Source organism: Antrostomus carolinensis, unplaced genomic scaffold (assembly GCF_000700745.2).
Source record: "Antrostomus carolinensis isolate BGI_N321 unplaced genomic scaffold, ASM70074v2 scaffold7433, whole genome shotgun sequence".
NCBI lineage: Eukaryota > Metazoa > Chordata > Aves > Caprimulgiformes > Caprimulgidae > Antrostomus > Antrostomus carolinensis.
Window position 1 is genome coordinate 6,958 of NW_010303115.1, and position 25,507 is coordinate 32,464.

General features: G+C 39.4%; 1 protein-coding gene across 1 annotated transcript; it reads right to left on the bottom strand.

The window, feature by feature from the left end:
- Nucleotides 1–16,262: 16,262 nt before the first annotated feature.
- Nucleotides 16,263–25,189, bottom strand: LOC104521865 (potassium voltage-gated channel subfamily KQT member 1-like; the record flags this gene model as incomplete). Its single annotated transcript, XM_010163985.1, has 4 exons — nt 16,263–16,324; nt 17,128–17,174; nt 18,350–18,444; nt 25,114–25,189. Coding segments are annotated over 4 exons (280 nt in total), but the record flags the coding sequence as incomplete, so codon positions are not given.
- Between the last annotated feature and the right edge of the window lie 318 nt (nt 25,190–25,507).

A 25,507-nucleotide genomic window follows, 5' to 3' on the forward strand; every position in this document is an offset into this window, starting at 1 on the left:
ATCTGCCTCCCTACAACTAGCTACAGAGACTAATTTTCTGAAATCAAATCCTCTTGTCTGAAAACAGAACACACGTTTGGAAGGGCTTTAGGTCTACAATCTACCATGAACCAAAACCAAGCTAACCTCTTCTTCCTGCTTCTGGTAAACAGGGATAACACCAGAAAGTCTTTGACAAAAGCAGTCAAATCTGAATGCTTGGGGAAAGCATCACCACCAGCAGTCACAGGGAATGGATAAATCTGAGGTGAAAAGGGAGACAATGAAAAAAAAAAAGGATGCAACGTGTGGTTGCAGCATTTACCAATTTCATATAATGAACAGAAAACAGGAACAGAAAGGTCCCTCTTAGTTACCTTCCAGTTGAAGTTGGCTCTGCTGTTTGTGCTTGAATGGAGCCTGATACAACTATCCATCCTTATCCATTTCACACTGTTATCATAAGGTTAATTACACCATTATCCCAAATTACTGCTCTTTTGAGGACCTTGTTGAACTCTACGCTTTCTGTTTTCATAGACAATGGCAAGGGTGGGTTTAGCTCTTCTGATGCTCAGTGTCCTCAGTGGGAAAAGCAGCTGTCTCTCCAACCATATGCAGGTAATAGGACATTATATTCCTTTCCAGAGGAGAGGTAGAGGCTCATTTTTAAAGTGATACTGAGCATCCATAGCGTTTGCCACCACCTCTGAAAACCAGGCTATTGGGAAATGAAATGGGGAGCAACAAAACTAGATCCTCCTGTCTCAATTTTACTTCCTTTAGCAGCACAAATGATGGAAATCAACCCAGAATAATTTGTGTCCATTGGACAATTCTTCTAGAGTAAGTCTGTTCAGCTGACCACAATTCATTAAAGGTTATAACTGATTTCTAGCTGTCCTGAGTGACGCAGTCACTGTAAGCATACTGTAGAGGGCCAAAATCATGGCAGAAAAATTCACTAACAAAACACCTGGACAATCTTGCCAAAAAAATCCTCAGAATATCCCCCACAATCATAATATTTCTTTTTCCTTTCTTTTTTTTTTCCCCCAGTAACTTTCTTTGTTCTTCAACATCTATAGCTGTTAAAGGAATATTATCAATCTAAAAGCAAAGAATGTGTTTGTTGTTGTGTTTTTCTTTTTAAAAAAAAATTCTTATGTATCCAGTGGAACTTTTAGATTCTATGCCCAGATACCTACATTACAAAATAAAAGACAAAATTATAGGTACATTGTGTGCCAAGAAAATCAACCCAGCGTGGCTTGCCCAGGTTTTTTGAAAGAAAGCATGCATACCATGTCACTATTATGATTTAAAATAGCTGGGCCTCCAAAATCATAACACTACTGCACTATAGTACAAGGTGCCTGCAGCAGCAAGCCAACCGATGAGCTTCAGGACTGCGATGAAAGCACCACTTGGATTTCTGTTTAATGTGTGTATCTCACAGCTTCAATATGGTACAAAACAAACCTATGATGAAATGAAAGAACGCTTAGGAGAAGGGCGGAAATAACCTGAGTCTTTTACAATAATCCTCATTATTATTTACTATGGAGTGCAAACCTCTCAGTTGCAATGGAGACGGGGAGTTTCTATGGTAAAGCAGAAGAAAATGGGGTTTTGCATTGTAAATGGACTTCTGCTTCTTCTGGGTTTAAAACAGGGGTTAGGAAAGTTTACCATTCCATGAGCTTGAGGCTTGCTAGAGGTAAACAGGAGTCTATACATATATGCACACACACTGTCCTGCCAGACAGCACCCTCTTGCCTGCTTCCAGCCTTACCTTCAACCTTCTGCATCAGGACAACACCCAAATTGCTCTTGGAGTGCTCTGACACTTTAGCAGACTTTTTTTTTTAAACTGGAAAGGAATTTTTATTTGTTGGTACTGTTGTTTTGGTTTTTTTTTATAGTGCCCTCCAGCTGCTCTGGGATCCAGGTTAGAAGCAAGACTCAAGCTGCTGCAAGTCCACAGACGTCAGAGGATTCAATACAAGTACTCACGGGCACAGTGAGGAGACACGCTCTGGCCCCAGCTCCGTCAGCCTCGTGAAAGGGAGAGCTACTCAGCAGTGAGAGCAGGATATAGAAACGATAGAGGAAGGAGAGAAGATCCTTATTCCATGACTTATTGGCTGAAAATTGCCAGCTAAGCTTAGCTAATACAATTTCATCCTTAATTAAACCTCTAATTAAACCAGTCTCTGCCCTTACCTTCATACCACCTTCAGTTTGTGTTAGCTTTCTTAGATCATTTCAAAAAGATATGTATCTGTCTCTTAAACTGATGTCTACCATGTTCTTCCAAGGGCTTCCTGGATGCTTTGCTGACTAAAATATTGGTATTGTTCTATACGTTTCCACCTGCCTAAAAATAAAGCATTTCTGAATGTGACCAGTATATACTGTACTCTGCAGACATCAATTTACTCTGAAGAAATACTTATCTGTCATTAAGGAAGTAATCTAAATTACTCTAAATGCTCACTTTTATTGTGATTTAAGAATTTTGTATCAGAAGGAATCTCAATTTTCTGCCTTTTCCAATGTTAGCAATAACTTCCACCAGAAGAAACAGTGATCAAAACATCAAACAACATTTTTGAAATAGTACTATATATGTAGAAATTGCATTTTTCTAAACTTACATTTAACCCAATTTACATCTAATAATTAATCTTGGTAACTGGTTTCCTTCCCCCCACTACAATCATACCATGAAAATGGATGAATCCACCCTTTTTTATGACAATTTTTGAAGTTCTTTACTGTTTTTTAGAGTACTACTAGCTATCTACTAGTTATTTACCTAGCATAGAAAATACCTATGTTTTGATTTGTACTGCTGTATTTACATTGGGTTTATATTATGTTTAAAAGCTTAGGCATCTATAAAACATAAATCTTCCGGGCTAGAACACTGTTTTACTGTTTGGCATTGATAACATCCAAATTCCAGCACCACTGGAAAACAGAAAAGTTCCGTGTAAACACATGACAAGGCTGGAGCTTGCAGAGATTCAAGCCTAGATGAGCACACCCCAGGCTTCACTTGGGAGCAGAAGCCAAGAGGGGTGAAGATGCCTATTCAAGGTTACGAGACAGGTCAAAGCTGTGGAGAAACACAGGGCAGTGGAAGAGAAAAATGAATTTACACTATTATCAAATGGGAGCTGGACTAATTCCATTACACTATAACGTTTCTGCACTGCAAAGAGGTCAGAGATCCCAAAGACTTCAACTCCCTGAGTGCATCTCTGTGCCTCTGAAGACAGAACAATTTGGTTTTCCTCTAAGTTTTTCTGCTGTATACGTCAGTTTAACACTTATTAGTTTCACAGTTATTAATTAGCACAAACTCCTTTCAGGAAGGGTATGGGGAAGGTATGGATGGGGAAACTTTAGTGTGGAAAAATTAAGGTCAATTGTTTTTAGGGCTTTGTTTCACAGTATAATTCACACTCCTCTAACATGCAGCTCTGAATAATAAAATAAATGGTAGCAGTCGCTATGTATCTAATGAATTTGCTTCTTTCCTAATTTAATTATACCTTCAGATATGCCATACAACAAAAACAAAGTTGTGAAGGCTGCTGCTTTCCTCCTCTCATCTTGCAGCCCTTTCTCCAGCAGTGGCAAGAAAAGATGCCAATCCTGTAGTCACCAAAATCAGTGAAGCATTTGTAAAGAACTGCTACGCGTGTGCACTGTGCTTGGTCAGGTTTTTGATACTGCAGCTATCTCAGGACTGTATGACAGCTCGCCTGTGTGCCCAGCGATAACAAACATCAAAGGGATGGGAGGAAAAAAAAAGGAAACTTTGCTTGGACTTAGCACAAAATAAAACACATCAAGCTGGGCTCTCTGGATTTACCACAACTAACATAACCAAAATAAACACTCCAAACCAACAACTAAAAAGTTCTATTTCTGTTTCTGGTCTGATATGATGATCCATAATTGATTTTTCACTCAGGTTGTACAGCCAGTGCACAGAAAACAAAGTGAAAGACCTTGTTTGCAGGACAATCACAAACCTTTTGGTTCTCAAGTGTAGCACCATTAACTGATCCCTCCCCTCCTCTTTCTCTACGCAAAGGAAATTACTTTCCTCCGCCTTTTTTTTCCAGCTGCCATGAGATTCAGAAATTCCTCTGCATGGAGATTCGAGGGTCTGGGATTGAAAACCAGCTTTGTCAACCACTATCTTGGAGCAGCCTATGAACACCGCGTTCATCCTGAGCACCCTGCCAAGTTGGCTACAATCAAAAGCAGGCTGCAAAGATCGCTGAACCAGTGCTGCCCACGCTAAAACCAGAACCAGTTGGACATTTGCAAAGAATTGTGCGCAAGCTAAAGAGCCATGCATGGATGCAGTGCCACCCAAATGCTGCTAGATGGATCTCTGGGCGCTGGGCCAGTGTGCCTGCAATGCACTGGTGGTAGTGCTAGAGCAGAAACTTCTGCTCCTTTGCATTAGTGAATAAACCCTGTGTTCTTCCCCAGACACTTCTGCTACTGAAATTCTCCTCAGAGCTCTTGGTAGCTTCTTTGTGGGACTGATTATTTGACCTCAAAGCTTGGCCAAAACTCCCTAACGCAACACGAAGCAAACACAAAGGTAGAGCATCTGTGATTATGGCTCAGCCAGTCTCTTTTCGAGAGGTAGCAAAAATGATCCTTGCCCATTTCCCGTGTCCTCCTGTAAAACTCCTCTGGCTCAAACTCTCTAGAAACTTGGGAGTAGCAGAATAAAAGTTTCCTTCAGTAACCTGATGACCACAGCATGCAATCACAGACAGTGGTGGCACAACTGGAAAATTTCCAGAAACCTTCAGGCACGATGAAGCAAGGACCCCAAGCTGACATTTTGAATCTATTTTACTCTTGGGGGTTTTTGACTGCCTCATTTGGCAGGATTATCGTACATGATAATCAAGCCAAGTCAGATGTCTTTGTTGCTAACCAACTAGAGTGGCACAACTAATACTCACATACCCAACTACCTCAGGACAGATAAGCTGTGACAATCAGAGACAAAGAACCGCCAAAGTATCTGCACAAAGCTGAAGCAAACAGGAGGAAAATCACACACAAACAGTGGCTCCATCATGAAATGATAAACCAGAAAAAGGACAGCCCAGGCAGGGCAAAGAGCCAGCCCGCACTTGGATTGGTAGACATGTACAAACACAGATATATATGTAGATATAACTTCTATTGTCAACATATTTTTTTTTATAGGGATAATTTTAGAATATTTATAAGGCTGTACACATTTTCGGCTTGGAAGCGATGTATTTATTGACTCTTTTTCTATGGCTGGACAAAGGGCAGTATTTATTAGGTGTAGTGTCTGACAAAGCCTTTAGTGCTGTTAATCACACCAGCCTTCCTTGAAATATGAAGGCTATTAGGAGTTAACCAGATAAAGATGCACATATTACCAAGTGAATCACCTTCTATCTGTCTAATGGAAACCAAGTGTTGATTTAAGTGGAGTCATCTGCTTAAAAAAAGAGAGAGAGAGAAATTGAAATAAACCCAAGATTAACAGATGTCAGAGAAGGGTCAATGGCGAGCAATGTTGGATCCAAGACTTTTAAAATAGAAACTTACATGAATGTTTGAACTCACTTGAATATTTCTCCCTGCTTGACTGTGCAAATACAGCATTTAATATAATTTGTTTTGCTTTAAATATTACATGCATAACTATCTCTATATAGGACAGTTTCTGTGTCATGTAAGTGTGTTCAGTCCTCTCCACCCCTAGGCTCTCGGGCTACTAAATGATGTGAGTAGATTAATTTCTAGATGATTTAAAATCTACTGTCTAAAATAGTCCCAGCCGATTTATATTGGCTGGATCGGTGTGGTTTATGTGTTTATATAGGCTATTCTCAAGTACTGGATGGTTTTAGTATTAATGGGCTATGATTATGTTGAACACTGCACTGGTCAATTTAACTGTTCAAAACTAGAGGGGCTTTTAAACACAATAACAAAAAGGAATGCTGATTTGTGGTTAAGTCCCAGGCAGGGCTTAAGTTCAGTTCCTGGCTGTGCCACAGATACCACTGTGATACCTTGGGCAAGTCACTTCCTGCACCTTGGTTGTAAAAGAGGGAACAATATTTTTCTTTTCCCTTCCTTTCTCTATTTTGTGTGTTTAGTCTGTCAGAGCAGGGAGTGCTCATGCTATGACAAACATAACGAAGGTACCACAAAGAAGGTCCACCCTACAAGGAGGCAGTTCATCAGACTGTCAGGCCCATGGCATACAAGGGCAATCACACCCTGCCAGGTTGGGCTGCTGGAGCTGACCAGGTGCAGCATCAGTTACCTGGGGATAGAAAGAGAACTGTGACAGGGGTTCACAGCCTTGCACTAACTGCTGAAATAGTGGGATACTTTAAAGACATGTAAAAAGTCATCATGATCATATTTGTTCTAGGTTTTTATAGAAGTACTGGAAATCTTGACTTTCTTATTAAAAGATGCACTGTGGTTTTGTCACAACCCCAGTGGGCAGGATTCAGGAAGAGAGAAGGATCTGAGGAAACTATTTGCCATCTTGGCTACCAGAGTTCTAGGAGGGGTAGGTATACTTTGAACCACATGTTTATATTCTCATTTTTATTGACTGCCTCTTTTTCTTCTTATTTTCCCTCTGACTCCCACAGCTCTAACTGGGAGTCAGACAGCAAAGGCTCCTTCTCCCATTTCTCTTCCTGCAATCTAAGCAGCACAGGATCATTTCTGGTTTGCAATTTTTATTTGCAGGGATGAGATGCAGATAGGGTGACAGGAGGTAGGGACTTTGGCTCTCTCTAAGAAAGGGAATATACCTTCCTTTACTCTGAATCTTTTCCAGGGGTTTAATAGATTCCAAGCTGAAAAGGCTGCACCCTGAATAGAGTCCTTTCAACTCCGTGCACTTCTTCCTCCCTGATACTCAACTGCACATGAAAATAAACTTGAGAAAAAACTTCTTTACAGTGAGGGTGCCAGAGCCCTGGGACAGGCTGCCCAGGGAGGGTGTGGAGTCTCCTTCTCTGGAGACATTCAAGACCCGCCTGGACGCCTTCCTGTGTAATTTCGTTTAGTTTCCTGCTCTGGCAGGGGGATTGGACTGGGTGATCTTTCGAGGTCCCTTCCAATCCCCAACATTCTGCGATTCTGTGATCAAAACCAAGATTTGCCATTTATGTTAGAATGTTTTTTGGTCACTCATCTGCAACGCACACACAAAAAATAAATGAAGAGATGATCTTATGGTCATTTCTTTTCCTTTAACCTATGAGAAAGACAAATAAAAGTCTTGTGTGTACCATGCTGTGAACATGTGGTGTTCACTTAAATCCCTCTTCTCTGATCTGTTTCTACAGTGTATTGAGTCCATACAACTGTTCCACATTCTCTCTCGGCATATTCACTGTGCATTTCCATTCCATATCAAATCTAAACAGTCTATGCACAAGAATGATGGAGGCTACATTTCAAATCTTGCTTGGGCTTATCTTTAAATGCCAGACAAAACAGACTTTAAGTGGTTTAATAAAAGATCGAGTCATCTCAATTTTCAGCCCTCACATCCACTCGCATACCTACTCAAACATAAACACAAGCAGCTGATCCCCAAAACACAACTGATCTGAAGATTGTTTAAGAGATTATCAACTGGTAACACATTATTTCATTCCTCCATTATCCCCTCAAAATTCCTAAACTTTATAGGATATATTGCATGTTACTCAAAAATTGACAAACCTGACCACCTTCTATGACAAAGTAACCTGCTTGGTTGATACAGAGCGAGCAGTGGCCATTGCCTGGATTTCTCCAAGGCTTTCAATGATTCCCCACAACCTCCTCCTAGAGAAACAGATGTGTCATGGTCTAGACAAGAGGTCTGTGGGGAACTGGCTGACAGGCTGCAGCCAGAGGGTGGTGGTAAATAGCTCCTCTTCAAACTGGCAACCTGTCACAAGTGGGGTCCTTGAGGGATCGATACTGGGCCCAACACTGTTTAATATCTTTATAAGTGATCTGGATGATGGAAAGAAGGGTTCCTTGATGAACTTTGCTGATGATAGAAACTGAGTGGGGAAGCAGATACTTCAGAAAGGAGAGTCACCCTGCAGGAAGACCTGGATAGGCTGGAAGAATGGGCTAAGAAGAACCTTATGAAGTTCAACAAGGAGAAATGTAAGGTCTCGCAGCTGTGAAAAAATAATTCAGGAGTGCAGCACAGGCTGGGATCTACTTGGCTGGGGAGCAGCTCTATGGAAAGCAACCTGGGGGTCCTGGTGGACAAACTCAGTATGAGTGAGCGGTGAGCTGCTGCGGCAAAGAAAGCCAACAGGATACTGAGTTGCATCAACAAGGGCATCACCAGCAGATAAAGAAGTCATTATCCCACTCTACTCAGTGCTTATCAGGCTACACCTGGAATACTATGTTCAGTTTTGGTTCCTGCTATACAAAAAGATGTGGACAGGCTGGAGAGCTTCCAGAGAAGGGCCACAAAGATGATCAAAGGACTGAGAAGCTTGCCATAGGAAGTAAGGCTGAGAGAACTGGGTTTGTTCAGCCTTGAGAAAAGAATCACAGAATCTCTAATCTAAGAAGGCTTAGAGGAGAACTCAGCACCATGTTCCAGTACTTAAAGGTGGCTACAAAGATGATGGAGACTCCCTTTTTACAAGGAGTGACATGGAAAAGATTAAGTTACTCCTGGGGAGACTGCAAATGGACATTTTTGCCTTTTTACTTTTAATCCAATATGTAGAGAAGTATCACAGATGACTGCATGCAACTGCATGACCATTATCAGCCATTGCTCTTGAATACTAGCACAGCAATTGTGTGTGAGATTGAACTACCTTCAATCACTCTTCTCTAGAATAATGATAATATTCTTATCATAATAAGTATATTTTAGAATGTTGAGGAAATATATACTCTCAATTCCTGCAAATAAGCTACTGAGCTGCAGTATCCTCACCATCTGGGGCTATTCATAGGCAATGTTAGATCTGTTTTTTGATATGATCACATTTCCTCTGATCCAAGAGCTGACACTTCAGACCACAAAACATCATGATAGCTTGTCACACTGCCCTGTAGGCCAGGTGTGTAACTATATCTAAGCTACTTAGACAATGACCTACAGATTATAGCTAGTACTTAACACTGAGTATATGAAACTATTTCAAAATTAAAGCAAAAATTGATTGTTTTTCATATGTACTGTGGTAGGATCTAATGATCTTCAAACAGATAAATTAGTGCTAACAAATGGATGCAAGTGAACGATATTCCAAAGACCTCACAGCCTTCAAGGTATGGTGCTGTGAAAACTCACATGAATGTCCTCTAGACAGGCACAGGGCTCTGTGTACACAGCCTTCATAAACCCATCAGGTCTAAGACACCGTATAGCAATGCTCAGCTCCATGGGGCTGGATGGTGACCAAATCCAGGAGCAAGCAGCTGTGTGTAACAACCCAGCATAAAAAGGGCTATGCTGGACAAGACTAATGTTTATCTACCTCAGTTATCTTGTTCTTGGTGCAAGGCTTGCAGCAGAGTCTTGACAAAAGAGTTTAAGAAAGTACATATACATAAAATCATGCTTTTCCTTTTTTTATCAACTTACGGCTGTTTAAAATACTTGCTAAACTGGAGTTCACATACAGACGTTCTGTTTAATAATCCTCAAGCGAGCCCTTCTCCGTGACTTTGGTTCCTCAGTTTGTTTCTATTCTGGCTTCCAAAGCTTCTGGCAGCAGTGAATCCTAAAAATACTTATTTGTTGTTTTAATTTTTATCATGTATACCTGATAATTTTATTTTATTGTAGCTGGGGAAATGGGAAGCATAGGATACTGGAAATGGAAAGCTGCAGTTTTTCTTTGTTTATCCACTGAAATATCATCAGATTGGTGAGAGAAAAGCTATTAAAATTTTCAGGCTGCCTAATGACCTAGATTGATGAAGGATGTGCTTAGTTGCAGTCCAATTTATAGAAAATCGGCATCCTCCATCACAAAGTTCAGCACCAAAATTGCTTTCGTATGCTTGTACTTCAGCATCTGGAAAAAGACTAAGGGTTAAATTAATAGGGATACTTAATCTTCCATATGCCTCTTAATATTACTCCACATCCCTCAGGTTATTACTTCTGCATTATTGCAAGAACTACGTACAAGATGAGTAACTCCTTGGCGGTGGTTCTTTTGATTTTTATTGATTTTGCATATCTTTTAAAATTTCCATCCAAACTCACAGTTTTTTGTTCTGTTTCTAGTTATCAGGAAGGCAAATCCTCACACACCTATTGCAGAAGCTGCTGGTTTTCAATACCTGCACTGCCTAGTGCACGCTCAACCTGCAAATTGCTGAATATTTCTGTGGCAGACACTTTCTCAAGCTGTCCCTTTCCACTTGATGACTCATGGCTCTAACCATGGTTTCTAGCACCGATCAGAAAGTCAGGTGGTTGAGTTGTCAGTCTTTTACCATCAAATTTTCAGCATCAATTAAAAATAAAGCCAAAAATGTCCCTTTCTATCGAATACTGATGTGCAAGGTGACCATCATCAGCCAAGGCCTATTGGAAGTTTGCACTAGTTGCTATATTACACCTTCCCAGAGTCTACAGAGTGCCACAAAAATAGACAAAAAAAACCCACCAAGGTTTTATCCCACGTTAGATAATGCAGATATTGCACATAAAATTCAAAGCCTGGCCACACACAAAGAATTCTTTCAGGTGAACAAGCTGTCAGCATGAAACCTGGTATTTATCAACACAGGAAGTGATAAGTGAAGTAATACTTTTCTAAGTAAAATGTTAAACTACCTAATGTGTGCTCTTAGGATTGTAAATATGGAGCATCCAACAATGAAACACATCTATGTACAGATCCAGATTTCCATTTATGACAGAAATGCTGTTGTGTAAATAACACATCCCTGTTACTGAGCAAAACTGTATCACAACATCCCAAAGAAAAAAACCCTCTCAAAGGCTTACAACTTTGATAGAGCTTCGTGCTTCTGCCTGCCCTGCTGAAGGAAGGCTGAAATGTGGGCACAAGGAGGCTACCTTATGTTTTCATTACAAGGCCTGCTTCACAGCCTGCCAGGTCAAAGACAGACTCCCCCCACCTTTAATAGGCTCTGGAGCACATCCTAAACCTTTCTGCATTGGATGAGCTGAGAGTTCATTATTAGAGATGGCATGGTTACAATTTACCTCGTGGTACAATAAAATAGCAAATTTAAGATTACAGTGAAATTCACCTGCAGTATATAATTCAAGTTCGTATATTTTTGAGCAAATCAACCAGAGAAATAAGTTAGATGTGAAACCTTTTGCAATGGGGAACTATTAGTTGATTAAAAAGCAAGAGCAGGAAAGAGCAAGAGTAAAATCAGAAACTGGACCTAGACTTGTCAATGCTCATTCTGTTCTTCTGGACTGTGTCTAACGGGGTTCCAGCCAAACTGGTTCTTAATACACATATGGATAGAATCAATGCTCTAGAGAAACAGCTACAGAAAATTATTTAGCCGAAGAAAATGTCATACCACATATATAAATATTGTAACATACAGGTCTCCACCACTCTTTGAAAGCCACCTCAAAGCCACCTCAAATCAAGCCTTTGCACTTATTTCTCTTTAGAAGTTCTATGCTCAGCACTCACAGTGAATAATGTATCAGATATGTATCATATCCATACACTTTTACTGAATATAGGATCATCATAATAAAAAATCATCATTGTAGATGGATGACAGAAAACCAAACTACCATAACCAGAACTTAAAAGAACTGTGCAAAGAGAATTTCCTTTCAGTTTTGGTTTCCAAGATCAGTTCAGATTTCCAGTAGGCAACTCAAGCAGGACTGTAGCATCTATTTTACAGTAGATGCTTTCACATGATAGATTTGTTTTTAACTGATTTAAAAAGTGGTGCATTCTGCTTTTAAAGTAAATCTGAAAAAGTGCAATGATTCTCTGTTCATATTTTCAGCTGTAAGCATTTTGCATATGCTTGGAATTAATATTGTCTCGCAGAATTGTTGGATTCGTATTAAAAGGCGTCACATGACTCACTACTACATTGCTTTTGTATAAACAGAAACCTCCTTTTAAATCTCCAGAACTTAAAACTTAACTATAGATAGCATTACTCCTAATGTTCCATACAGCTGAAAAAGACTGTTATAAGATTTTAGCTGTGACCTTAGCAATACTGATACCAATACTGTACTTACTGTCAGGTACAGGAGTAGTTCTGAGTCTACAGAAGAGACACTCAGAAAATTGCTTTAGATTGCTGTAACTGTTCTTAAAAGGCAATTTTTAAAGTGTTCAAACAATTGCAAAAGGTTAAATCCTATTTTTAAAACAACTGAACAGAGGATAGAGCCTAATGTCTACTGCTCAGAATGGGTTTTAATTGTTTTTTGGTTTGGTTTTTGGGGTTTTTTTTATAAATGTGTGTTCTCTTATTCTGCTTTGGGAGATCCACAGGCAGGACCTACTGACATCTAGGGAAGTCTGGTATGTAGGCACAACAGACTGTTGAGAGTCCAGGGACCACCAATTTTAGCCCTCACTGTGTATTCTAGATGATTTTGTGCAGTACCCATATTTAAGACTGCATTTTCTTAGGGCAGCCAAGCAACAAGCCCAACTGATTACCTGAAGGTGTAAGCTACGCCTGTTATAAATTAATAGTTGGCAAAAGGTTGGAAAAGAACAGATTAATTTCTTCTAAAAAGTTAGCATTACAGTCATTTATACCCAAGCTAAAATTAAAACAGTGAAAAGAAAAGAGGAGCTGTAGCCCCCTGGAGTTCTTGAGTGCACCATGGGCTCGTTCCTGGATGGAGCTGCTGGGCACAGCCAGCATTAAACCACCAGCACGCAGAGCTCTCTGTGTGAGGATGAAGAGGGCTGAGCACATGCAGCTGTGCCTACTGGGAAAAACTGGTTTGGATTTGGGTTTTGGTAGCAAGCCAGCAGTGGCCAGGTTTCTTGAGGGTAGGCTGAATAGTCATTCACAGATGTTTCAGGATAAAAAGAGAGAAGGCTGGTCACTGCAAATGAATTGATCTGCTGCTGTAATTCTGCTCAACAACATAATCTGAGGGACCAGACTGGTGCATCTACGTGCTCACACTTGGCCCATTGCTATTTTTGCTACCCTCAGATTTATAAGCACAGAGAACAACAGCAAAGTCAAAATATGCTGTGATCACATATGGGACTGTGATTTCTTTCCACGAAGGCCTATCAGGCTGTGCAGTTTCTAGTTACATTTACAAAACCACCTTTTCAGTTGCTTGCCAAAATTAAAAAATTCTACATAAAGGAATCTGCAGGAAGGTTCCTGCAAGTGTGATTCCTTTGCATGTTATGTTCCTTAGTATGGCTTCTGCATATTAGGGAACAATCTTTAGTTACATTATCACAAACTGTCTCTATTACAAGGTCAAAGTTTCACTCAGCACACAAGATGAACAGACTCTCAGGACTCTCTCCCTCAAGTGAACATGTTCCTAAATTTAAAAGAAGAAAACACTTTTTTTTTTTTTTTTGCTGATTTCAATACTTGAAAATTCAGATTTCTACCATAAAATATCTTAATTCCTGTCAATACACCTGCTGTTTGACTCTAAGCATTTTAATTTTAAAATGTCCTTTTCAGGTGCCATCCCCCCTATACTGCCAGCCATACATATGCCTCTAGAGCATGTTTGCTTGTTCCACAAGGACAAAAGCTTTGCAAGAGTGACATGATGTCCCAGAAACGTGATTAAATACGCTCAACGGGATTATCTTTATTTGTAAAAATCCACCTCCTCAAAAGCCTATAAGAACATACATAAAATTGGATTCTGCCTCTGTGATATTCACGTAGCAGATCCTGTGTTGACAGCAGACATCCATAAGTTTAAAAAATGAAAGGTCAGCTCTTCTTCTGTCTCTCCTGTAACACAGGCTTTCTGACAACTGCATATCAGCCTCCTGCTGCAAGGAGCATACTAACAGCCACCGAAAAAGATCTGTTAGAAGAACTCAGCTTATTCCTGTGCCATGGGAAGTACCACATAATTTCATGCTGTAGCAGGAGTGTCCAAATGATTTCAGAAGGCTAAAGCTCATTTTAATATTACTTATAGGAGATTTTTCAAATGCACAAAAGGTGGTTAGATGCTAACACTAGCCTGCACCCCTGAAAATCTCTCCTTCAGAAACTAAATGGGATGTAACTGTTTAAAATACGTAGTCACCTTAAAAAGTAGCTGATATAGATATCCTTTAAATAGTACTCAGCTCAGGAAGTGTTTAATTGTATGTTGAAAGCATACCATGTCCTTTATGGGGAAGAGAAGGCCAATCTCAGAGAGAGAAAATACATAAAAAACCCCCCAACTTTGGCCACCATCTGCAGCTGCAGCAAAAAATGTGACTTCAGCTCTGCCAGTGTGTTGTCATGTATACCACTGTTTGCTGAGTCCAACTGAAATTCTCTATTTTTAGCCTTTCAGCTACTTTCAGATAAAATTCCTGCAGATAGGACTAGCTGTATGGGGCAGATAACATACAACTCTGAAACCACAGATGACCTCATGCAACTGCAAAGAAAGAAGGGTCTGTTACTTAAAACAAGGCTAAAATTTAACCCAGCTATACTAAAATTAAACAGGGAGTGTTTTACAGTCCCATTACAAGACATAAACCAACAGTCACTATAAATTCACGGTATACTTATTTGTAAGGATGTAAAAAGAGTAATTAATAACCCCCAAACTGCTTATCTCTGAGCCAGTACAACACCAAAGCTTTCCCAGGCTCGTTGGAGATTTTACAACTAACACTGAGAAGCTATTTTAGCTGTCAGTTGAGAATTATTTGTCCAAACTGAAAAGTCATTGCTCTTTGTCACAAGTCACAAGACATTTTTTTTACTGTTCCACACTTTCAGTTGACATTAGAGAGAGAAAATAAATAAATGCAATTCAAACTTTCTGGAAAGGGCTTCCATGTGTAAGAACACTTACCAACCACGATCCGAGTGAGCACTGCACAGTGATTCTTCTTCATGCAAAATGCACTGTACCTTCCTATCTTGTACTTCACCCCTCCTGTGTGTCACCCTATACACCAAAAGGCACCTGTTCCCTTTAAAATGCCATTTATTTCCAGCAGGTTGACATACAGTTCTGAGTACTATAATTCAAGTTTATATTAAATATTTAAGGAGAAATGTGTAAGGAATTGGTAAGTCACAAGTGAATCAATACAGACGAGGGTGCTCAGTGCGCATCCTTTGGGATGTGTTGCCCAAACCTCTTTTGCTTTGCAGAATATTTCTTCAGAACAAATCCTTCAGGAGGTTATCACATACTTCCAGGGGTGGAAGAAACACCAGGAAAGCTCTTTTTCTCAAGAAAAATTTTCACTCCTTAACACCAAATGAACAGTTTAGATACATGAGTGAAATAATCCTGAAGTAAAGAAATTCTTTCACCCTGTCACCAAATCACTGTAAGAGATTAGTATAAGGATTTGAACCATTGTCTTAACTCTTCCTTTCTTTTCTTAATACCAACACAGGCAAACTTATATTTTTTAACAATGACATAGCCTCCATCTGTCATCTAATTTTTCAAGCACAGCCAGCATTGAAATAAAGGGTTACAAAGCACTTAACTGTTAATTTGAGATTATAGAACAAGTCTGATTTTTTTTCTTGCTTCACGTCACTTGAAAGGAGAAACTCTATTTGTCATAAGGAATGAAAACCAGGACGGAACAAGGTTTGCTATCGCTCTAAGGAACTGTAGGTGGAGTTCTATAAATAACAGAGCAATGATCAAAGGGAAATCTTAGGGACCATAATATACTGAGGTATTAAAGGAACAGAGCCTTTTATCTATTGTGGAGGAAGGAAGTAGAGCATTGAGACATGTGTCATATATACAACTGAAAACCAAAAACCCAAGCTAGTCCCAAAAGAGACCGAAATCAATTAAAGTCTGTTTTTTTTTTTCCCTATTCTGTTAAAATCACAAGAAAGAATCACAAATGCAATCTGCCACAAAAATTATACTCCTTCACCTGGAAAAGCCAGACATTCAACTCTATTTTAAGCTGAATTTTTCCCCACATCCTATGAAGCAAGCACTGTTCGATCACAGACCATGTCCTCATTCACTGCCAGTCTAACTAAGGCTTACCTTGTCCTCCACTCTGTTCAGCCTGGCACCAATCGTGTTATTCCCTCGATCTTTGCTTTTTTCTGTGGAACAAGAAACATTTTGAAATTAATCTATGGTGGTATAACAAAATAGCAGCAAGCCACAACAGGGTGTGTTTAACTAGCCCACCAACGCAGTGTAACTGAACACCTTAGCCAGGCTGGTAGTTCTTATTCCTTAAAAGCAGCTTTTTGTTTCTTTTTATAGCATTAGCCCACGCCATGGTTTTTAATAGCCTTTAAGTTTAAGGCACTTTCAACTTCAGTTTTGTGCTTTAACCTGGGAAGACAAAACTTCCCAACTTAATGTTTTAATTGCCATTTAAAACCCATCTGCCACTAGGTAAAAGACTCCACAGGCAACATGAACAATGCATTTGGTAACATTTTATCTTTTTTTTTTCTCCTATAAACCATACAGAAACATGAGTTTGAAAATGACATTAACAGAGAGTTTTCACTGGCCAGACTCGTTGCAAACAAATTTAGTACTTTGTGGTCCTTTTCCAGTCTCTCTTCAAAGCTATTGAAGCTCTATGAGAATGTCACTGATTTCACAGGAACTCTGTAATCATAGCAGGCTGTTTTATTGAAAATATGGAGAGATCAGAGACAACATTTTGCAAACTGCAGTGAAAGTAGGTGCTTTAAGTAGCTAATTAAGTACAACCCTATTTTAAGGGTGCTGATGACTAAATACTATTATGGATGCCTAAACTTCAGACTGCAACTGGTTGTCACTGTTTAAAAATTTGGCAACAAAATAAAAAGTATTTTAACAAGTATTTTCCATTAATTATATCTTCATCAGATTAACTTTAGACACATCCTTCATATTAACTTACCTGAGACGGAGATAAAAAGAGATGGCTTCCCTATGGATTGGTCCAGCCTATAAAACAAAAAGAATCATTTTTAGTTGCTTTCAGCCTGGATCAGCATCTTCACTTTCTCTAGCTGGAGCAGGGAGACCTCTTGAGAAACAAAGTGAAGTTCAAATAGTTCTGGTTTGCACTATAAATGAAGCAGTTGCTTTGGGCTAAGAAGAGTTTGAAATTAAAAAAATAATAACAAAATGGGATTAGACTTAGACTGGTCTTTAGCTTCTTTAACTACTGCAAAGTTCTACCATGCCCATCGCTTTTCCATGTGAACAGCATTGTTTCCTCTTTTCCTCATTCTTCTGCAGCTCACTTCTTGCATCTATCTGTTGTCTCCTAGTTTGCTCATAAGTGCAATTCTACCAGAGCAGGTGACAGTATTTCACTGTGTACGTTTAATATAGCCCCTAACACACAGGGAGTACAGCACATAGTCAAAGCTAGCAGGGACTGAAGAACCCAGGTAAGCATAATGAAAATTTTAACTCCCCATCATCAGATTTTTAAGCTCTTCACCTTTTCCTTCCTGTGTGAAAAGAAAACTTTACTTGAATGCCATTTCACATCCTGTGTTCAGTTTTAGGCCCCTCACTACGAGAAGGGCATGAGGGTCCTGGAATGTGTCCAGAGACGGGCAACAAAGCTGGGGAAGGGTCTGGAGCACAAGTGTGCTGAGTTCCCGGCTGAGGGAACTGGGGTTGTTGAGCCTGGAGAAAAGGAGGCTGAGGGGAGACCTTCTGGCTCTCTCCAACTCCCTGAAATGAGGTTGTATTGAGGTGGGTGTCGGCCTCTTCTTTCACATAACCAGTGATAGGATGAGAGTGAATGGCCTCAAGTTGCACCATGGGAGGTTCAGATTGGATATCAGGAAAAATTTCTTCACTGAAAGAGTGGTCAGACATTGGAACAGGCTGCCCAGGGCAGTGGTGGAGGCCCCATCCCTGGAGGGGTTCAAGAAAAATGTAGATGCAGCACTCATGGACGTGTTTCAGTGGACATGGTGGTGATGAATTGATGGTTGGACTGGATGATCTTAGAGGTCTTTTCCAGTCTTAATGATCCTGTGATTCTGTAAGTTTGCACAATATGGCACCAGTTTTTGATCCCCGGCCCAGATCACTGACTTATTTACAAACATCCTTCTGCTGGTGTTTACAGAGACAGACACTGAACTATCTTGACATACCTCCTCTGTAACTCCTTGATCCGCACCATCAGGTTGAGATGACCCTGGGAATATTGCTCAATAACATCTCGGACATCGTAGGGCTTTCTAGCTTGCTGTAAAATCAAAAACAAAAACCATGTCTTTAAGCCACAGGAATGGTCTATGTTAATGTAGATGTTTTTCAAGAGTAAACATTAAGTTCTTTTAACTGCTTTTAACACTGTGTAAACATTTGAGATATTTTGATTGTTGCCATGATCATACATTTTTTGTGGAATAATTATGACAGTTCTGATTTTATTCACCTTTTTGTTACTGCAGGTTTTTGGGCCTTTCAAGAGATTATCCACCAAACTTGAGGCCAAAAGAACTTGGGGCCAAAAAAGTGTATCTGGTACTTTGCTCAGAAGTTTGCAGTCTCTTTAGTTTCTTCTGGAAATAAGGTCCATACTCCTCAGCCACCGAAGGGTACAGAAGTCTTTCACACATGTAAGCCCTTGTTCTCAATAAGCAGCAAGACAGCTGGAGATCTCAGTTCAGCTCTTACCATGGGAAGGCCAAAGCAGAGTCCTGGCTGAAGGTGCATGACTGATTTGCTCTTCCAGAAAGACTGGCTGAGCTTTCAAGTCTACTGGGAAGTACTGGGAAAATATGGGCACAAGGAACAACAAGGGAGAAAGGCCAGTGTTTGCAATTTGCACTTCGTACCTGGGAAAGTCTTAATCTGACCTCTTAGTAATAAAAGCACTTTTGTGTAGTATTAAAGATAAAAACCATATTTTTAACCAGTAAACACCAACACTAACTGGAAAGTAAGGGAATTAACTTGTCGAAGTGCAGCGACAAATTAAAAATATCTTAATCCTACACCTGGAAACTTGAGTCCAGTCAGTGCCCGAGCTACATATGAGAAGCAGCAACGGAGCTCTAAGACAACTGAGGAGAGAGAAGAGGAGAGAAGAGAGGAGAGGAGAATAGTAGAGTGTAAACATCACCCATTAGACTGAACAGTAACACCTGAACTTATGATTTTGTAGAAAACAGACTTTTTAGCAGGGCCTGTAGCAATAGGACAAAGGGTCATGGTTTTAAACTACAAGAGAGTAGATTAAGACTAGATATAAGACATTTTTTATGATGAGGTTGGTGAAACACTGGCACAGGTTGCCCAGGGAGGTGGTAGAAGCCTCATCCCTGGAAACATTCAAGGTCAGGTTGGACGGGGCTCTGAGCAACCTGAATAGGTTGAAGATGTCCCTGCTCACTGCAGGGGGGCTGGACTGGTTGGCCTTGAAAGGTCCCTTCCAACCCAAACCACCTGTGATTCTATATTTCTGACTCACTCATGATGCTGTCGATAGATACTCTACAGATGATTTTCAAGGTTGATAAAAACCTTGGTAACACTGAGTTACAATTTTTCCTTTCTTGAGTCTTTTGAGAACAAGGAAACAAGTTTACAGTGGTAGCTTCTAACGTACTAAATTGTCATCCCATTTGAGGACTCAGAAATATTTTGTCACCTGTACTTCGAAAGCAGGAGATGACTCTACACTGCTTAGCCTTATTTCACATGCTGCAGGTTTTCCTCAATTCCATGCCACAAATACCTTCTGTTTTAAGCCAAAGGAAAGCAGGACACAATACAAAACCAGGCTGTGGTACCTTCATGCAGTCCCCTGCACCTACCTGGGCGGTACCTCCCACATTTTAGGAATCATTGCTCTAATAATCATTACTTTAATAATATCACTTCATTAAACAAATTATATTTCAGTCTGTTGGATTCCTTAAAGCCAACTGCAAACCCTGGGTGAATGTGAGATACTCTCTAGTGGGAGGTTAAACAGGAATGGGAATTGCTTCAATCTAACCAAAGAGCACCCAGAAGAATTCCCAAGAACCCCGACTGCTTACGCACATATAAATCATAACTACATCCACAGAGAAAGAAATATGATTCAACATAAGCCCATAAGTCTTTCCATGGACTAGTACTGTAAACAGGATGATATTAAAAAAATGAATTCTTGGATTCTTTTTGTACTATAAATAAGCAAGAGAGAAATCTGCAAGATCAGCTTGAAAACTCCAGGTTTGGAAAAGCTGTTCAGTAAGAATAAAGAGGCAGAGCCTTCTCCTGCCGTCCTCATGCTCTGATGCAGGTGTCTGAAAGAGTAGGGATGTCCCTGCTTATTTTTTATTTACTAGGCTGCCTCTTTCTCTTTAAAACAAGAACTGAAAACCTGGATTAAATAGAATTTATGGATGAAGCTTAATTTCTGAGTAGGACAGGGTATTTAATACCTGTCTTAATAATAATTAAATACAGGGTATTTAATTATTTAATAATCAGTACTGATTATTCTGCAATTAATTCATAATGAAAGCTGATCTTTCAGGGGAAAATACTCCTGATACTGACATGTTAGTTCTGTAAAGGGAAGAAAAACCTGCAGCAGGCAATGGATGAATATTGAAGAAGCAAAAGTAAAAGCCAGACCCACAGGTTTCCTTAACTTCTCTTCTTTACTTTCATCCCTCTGTTAATAAATCAATATTCACAGCAAAAATCTTCTTAAATGAGTTAAAATTTCCCCCATCATGTATGAAAGTTTGCAAAAGGCACAAAAGAAAATGCCAAATATGAAATGTGCACTGCTGGCTGTTGTTCTCCCCAGTAACTGCATGTGCACGGAGGCAGATCCGGGAAAGGGAGAGGAATTTCTGGGAAATGTAACCAAATAACAGACAAATAAAATGGGTAGAACAACCTTTTTGAAGCACAGGACACTCTGAACTACATTGTTTGGTACAGCCCAGTATGGAGATTAGAAAAGATTACACACACAATTCGTGATTCATACCATGACAAATGAATTACATAAGATGATTAATTATAAGACTACAAATGCAAGATTTTCCAGTGAAATTGTAACAAACCAGGCAACAGTTATTCACGTCACCAGTGGAACTGCAACCTGTATTTTTAGTTTATGCTATGTATAGAATATTTGCCATGGTAGAAAACATAACACAAGTTAAAAACATATTTTAGAAGGAAACAGATTTACTCAACAGGAAGAATTTATATGTAAAGAGGAAAAAAAAAAAAAGATTTCAAAATGACAATGGGAAGTCAGATCACATCCCTGGTCTCTGGGTCTGTGATGGATATCACAATTGTATCCACGTGCCTAAGTCATAAGACATTTAGAAACTTTCCTAATTGGAACACAAAGGTTATTTACTCATGAATCCAGCTAATGGAACAACCGCGTATGGCCATTTTCTCTCTGAAATTCAGTTTTAAGGTTAGATTGTGCCAAAGGCATCTGATTTACGTCTAATATATGAAATTCATTTTTGGTAGATGGGGTGAACAAAGCCTAGAAAACCATTAATTTCTCAGTACTGTTTTCCCAATAATCTACAGAATCCTTTCTTAACTGTGAGCCATTCATCTTAACCGAAGCACAGGACCTGCGCTGACTACTAGTAGAACATGATCTTTCCTACACAATTTAAAACAGCCCTACAGACTTTACAAGAGCATAAACACATCCATAAAAAGGTATTAATGCTTTTTAATATTATGCTGGGTTCTTACATGGACATCATCATATACGGACTATATTCAAAGCTGGACTTTAGAGAGCATAAACTTCTCTTCTTTTAAAGAGGAAATGAGGCCCAAGTGTGATGCTTCACAAATAATTGCTTCACATGTCCTTTGAAATGTCTTTGTATCCTTGTTTAGGTTCTCTTTATTTATTTTATTTAACTTTTTTTAACAGGAAGGCTCTGCTTTCTAACTGACATTTGTCCTTGTGGTGCCATCAACCCCTGTTATTAAAAAAAAAAAGTATCTAGGCAAATTTAGACATACAGGTGTATCCTGCAAACAGCTGGTGTAGTTTAAGAGCCACACTGGGTTCATGCTGGGACCTATTTTGCAAAATTTTCCTCTTCCTCTCCTTCTTCCTACGCTTCCCTTCCTCAAAAGCTTCAGAGGCTTCTCTAAAAAATACTCATTTTAAGTGCTGGCCTTGCAATTACTGACTTCATGCTTAAAATTACTGTTCCAGCTAATTTTAAGCATGAATAGTCTTAATGGACTTCAAGTGAACTTTGCATTTTTTTTAATAATTATTTAAAAAAAAAATAAAAATCTGAATTTTCTCTTAGGAAGATACATTTCACATAAACACAAAAAGCTTAGAAGGCAAATATCTACCAGAAAACAGCTACACAGAACTCTTAAATGCTGAAAGATATATTGTTAAAATGCATCTTCTGCTTTACCTTAATTTCAGATATTGCATTGGACCGGTTATTAGAAACTGTGTAGTCATTACTTGGCACACGTTTAAACTTTAATTTCTTATGACTATTTTATCTGCATACAATAGAACAAAGCAGATTTACAATATACTTTTGAGGAAAGAATAATGACAGTGGTTATCTCTTAATTACAGGAGAGATTTTCAAAAGCACCTTGTGGCTTGAATTTCAAGGTGACTTTGTGCATTAAGTTACTCAGGTGCTTTTGAAAACTGTACCTTTGGTGGTCTCCAAATTTTTAAACTCAGTCATAACCTTGTATTCAGAAATTATGGAGAAGTATCAGATATCTCCCATACTTTCCTATCGGGAGACTCTGCTCCTGACAGAAGCAGCAGCCTATCACTTGTGCTCAGGAGTGACTTGAGATACATTTCACTTCAGCCTAACTGGCAATTTTAGCCCTTTAGTAACAGCTAATATTGATAGCTCGGGAAGAAGAAAGACGACTAAAGAAGGATGAGAGACAACCTTGTTGAGGGATTTTGTAGATGGCCAAGACCAGGTCTTTTGCAGCTGCAAAAGTGAGAGTACAACTGAGCAGTCAGATTAGCAACCGGGATACCGAGTACAAACAAGTTTTTAGTTTGAGCTGAATAGTCCCATTCTATTCAGTCAAATGCTTTTTCAGCTTCTATCAAGTCATCTGCCGCAGGGGAGTTTCATTTATTTGCCAGGTGGATAGTGTTGCACACAGTGTTCAGGCATTTTCCAAATCTGTTTTTGACAAATACCACTTGGGAGGTAGATATCTAACCTGTAGATTTCTTGTTTCTAAGCAGTTTAGTTAATACCATGACAAATATTTTATGATCTAAATTTATGAGAGCAATGATTCAGTAATTACCATGGAACAAAGGATCACAATCAGGTTTTAAAATGAGAATAAATTAAAAGTTTAATGGAACTGGTCACATTTAGGCATTTTTTCACAGAACAGCAGTGGACACATCACTGGAATGGGTCATGTCCCTTGCCAAGTTACAAGCGCTGGCCAGCAAGTGTTAAGGAGCTTCTCAACAAAATGACTATAAAATTTATTCTCAAGTAATCCAGACATTGTGCCTTTCCTGCATTTAGTCTAATAAAAATAACAGGTGAAATGTGCTAACAGGAACTTTCTGAAAGCACTCCCTGCAAGAAAAACCTGGATATGGGAGAGTTTAACCTAAATGATGACAGTTTGAATATGTTATACATAACCGAAACAAATTTCTGAAAAGCTCAGAAAGCCTTAGCCATAAATTAGCTCATGAACTTTAGTAAAAATAAAGAGATTCAAAGTAGAAAATTGCTGAAGATTTCAAGCAGTGCTTCTAAATTTCAATCAGGAAGTCAGAATCACGGTTTTGAAGCAGCAGAAAGCATCACCTTACAGGAACAATGGTCTCTTGGACTGTTAGTCATCATCACAATCTTTTTGATCCTAAACTTTCCACCCTTCAAATTCGAAGGAAAATGACACTATCCCTTTTTGGGGGGTCTAGGCTAAGGGTGGGAAAGCTTTTGAGTCTACTATAAGCAGTAGTCGTGAGGTCATATATAAAAATGGATGTGGGCAGTTAAGCCCCTCTCTTTCTTTGCATTTTCAGTTGTGAAGAAGTCTATTCTCTGGAGATTGTCCCTTATTAATTAATTTAAAATAAATTAATATATTCCTTACATATATGTATATATATATATTCATCCGGTTTAACTCAAACTGAAGGCTGTTGACACGTTCTTACTGGATTAAAGAAAAAGATTTAGAAACCACGTTCTTAGAAAGTTTGCAGTCAGAACATTTTATTCAGACCAGGTAACAAGGTTAATTAGCTACTGTTAAATACTTATGGCATCGAAATATCACAGCAAGTGAAGTGGCACAAGGAAATGTGTGTCAGTGAGGGCTAGAGGAGCGAAGAGAACTGATACCTCCCAAACTGGGATGGAGGTCTCCTGCCTATGCAGCGGCGGGGGAAAGGAAAAAGAAGGAGAAACTTTCCAACACACTAACAAATTTCCACCCCGGTTTCTTATCAGAACTTCATTATCACTGAGTAAGAGACAGAAACAAGGTTGAGGTAGTATTTTAATCCCTAATCCTACTGATTCGTCATGACAGTAACACACAGCTCAGAATTAATGGAGACATATGAGAATGTTTGCACTGGGAGAAAGAGCCGGCGATAACAGAGGGTTAAGGGTCAAGTCCATTAGCAGAAAATAACATTTTAATTCAGACTGCATTTCAGGAGTTCAGCCTATCTCCAGTGCATCCACAGTTGACTAACCTGCTGCTAAACAACCACCCTATTGAAGGAAGAAGAGAATGGTGGGTGTAGCTCACCATTACTGCAATGAATTGTGTTAGTCTCTCTTAAGTTTCTAAAAGAAACAATGAATCAGGAGAATAAAAAGGGTTTATTTAGAAAAGGAGCTTTCTATTCACAACTCACCTGAAACTTTTTCTTTGCCACAAAATACTGCATCCTACGAATCACCTTAATTGCAGCACGGTGGTGTTCTCGCAGCCTGTGGGAAAAACAGGGAAGGTGAGTGGGGTGAAAGAGCATCTTCATCCAGACAAGAAATACACCAGTCAGCAGTAAATGCTTCACTAGTATGTGAATGTGCAATGGAAGTCGTGGCGATTCCACCTGGGAGCACAATACGAACCCAGGTTGACCTTCCCCAACTTTCAAGAAGGCTGTAAAAATCCAGGATTTTATCTGACCTGTGCTAGGTTTGCATACATTTCACAGTAAAGAGAGGTGGCCACGTAACCTCCTATGTCTAAGCAAACCTCCATTCATCTTTCTCAGTTTCATTTCCATATAGAAAAAAAACCCA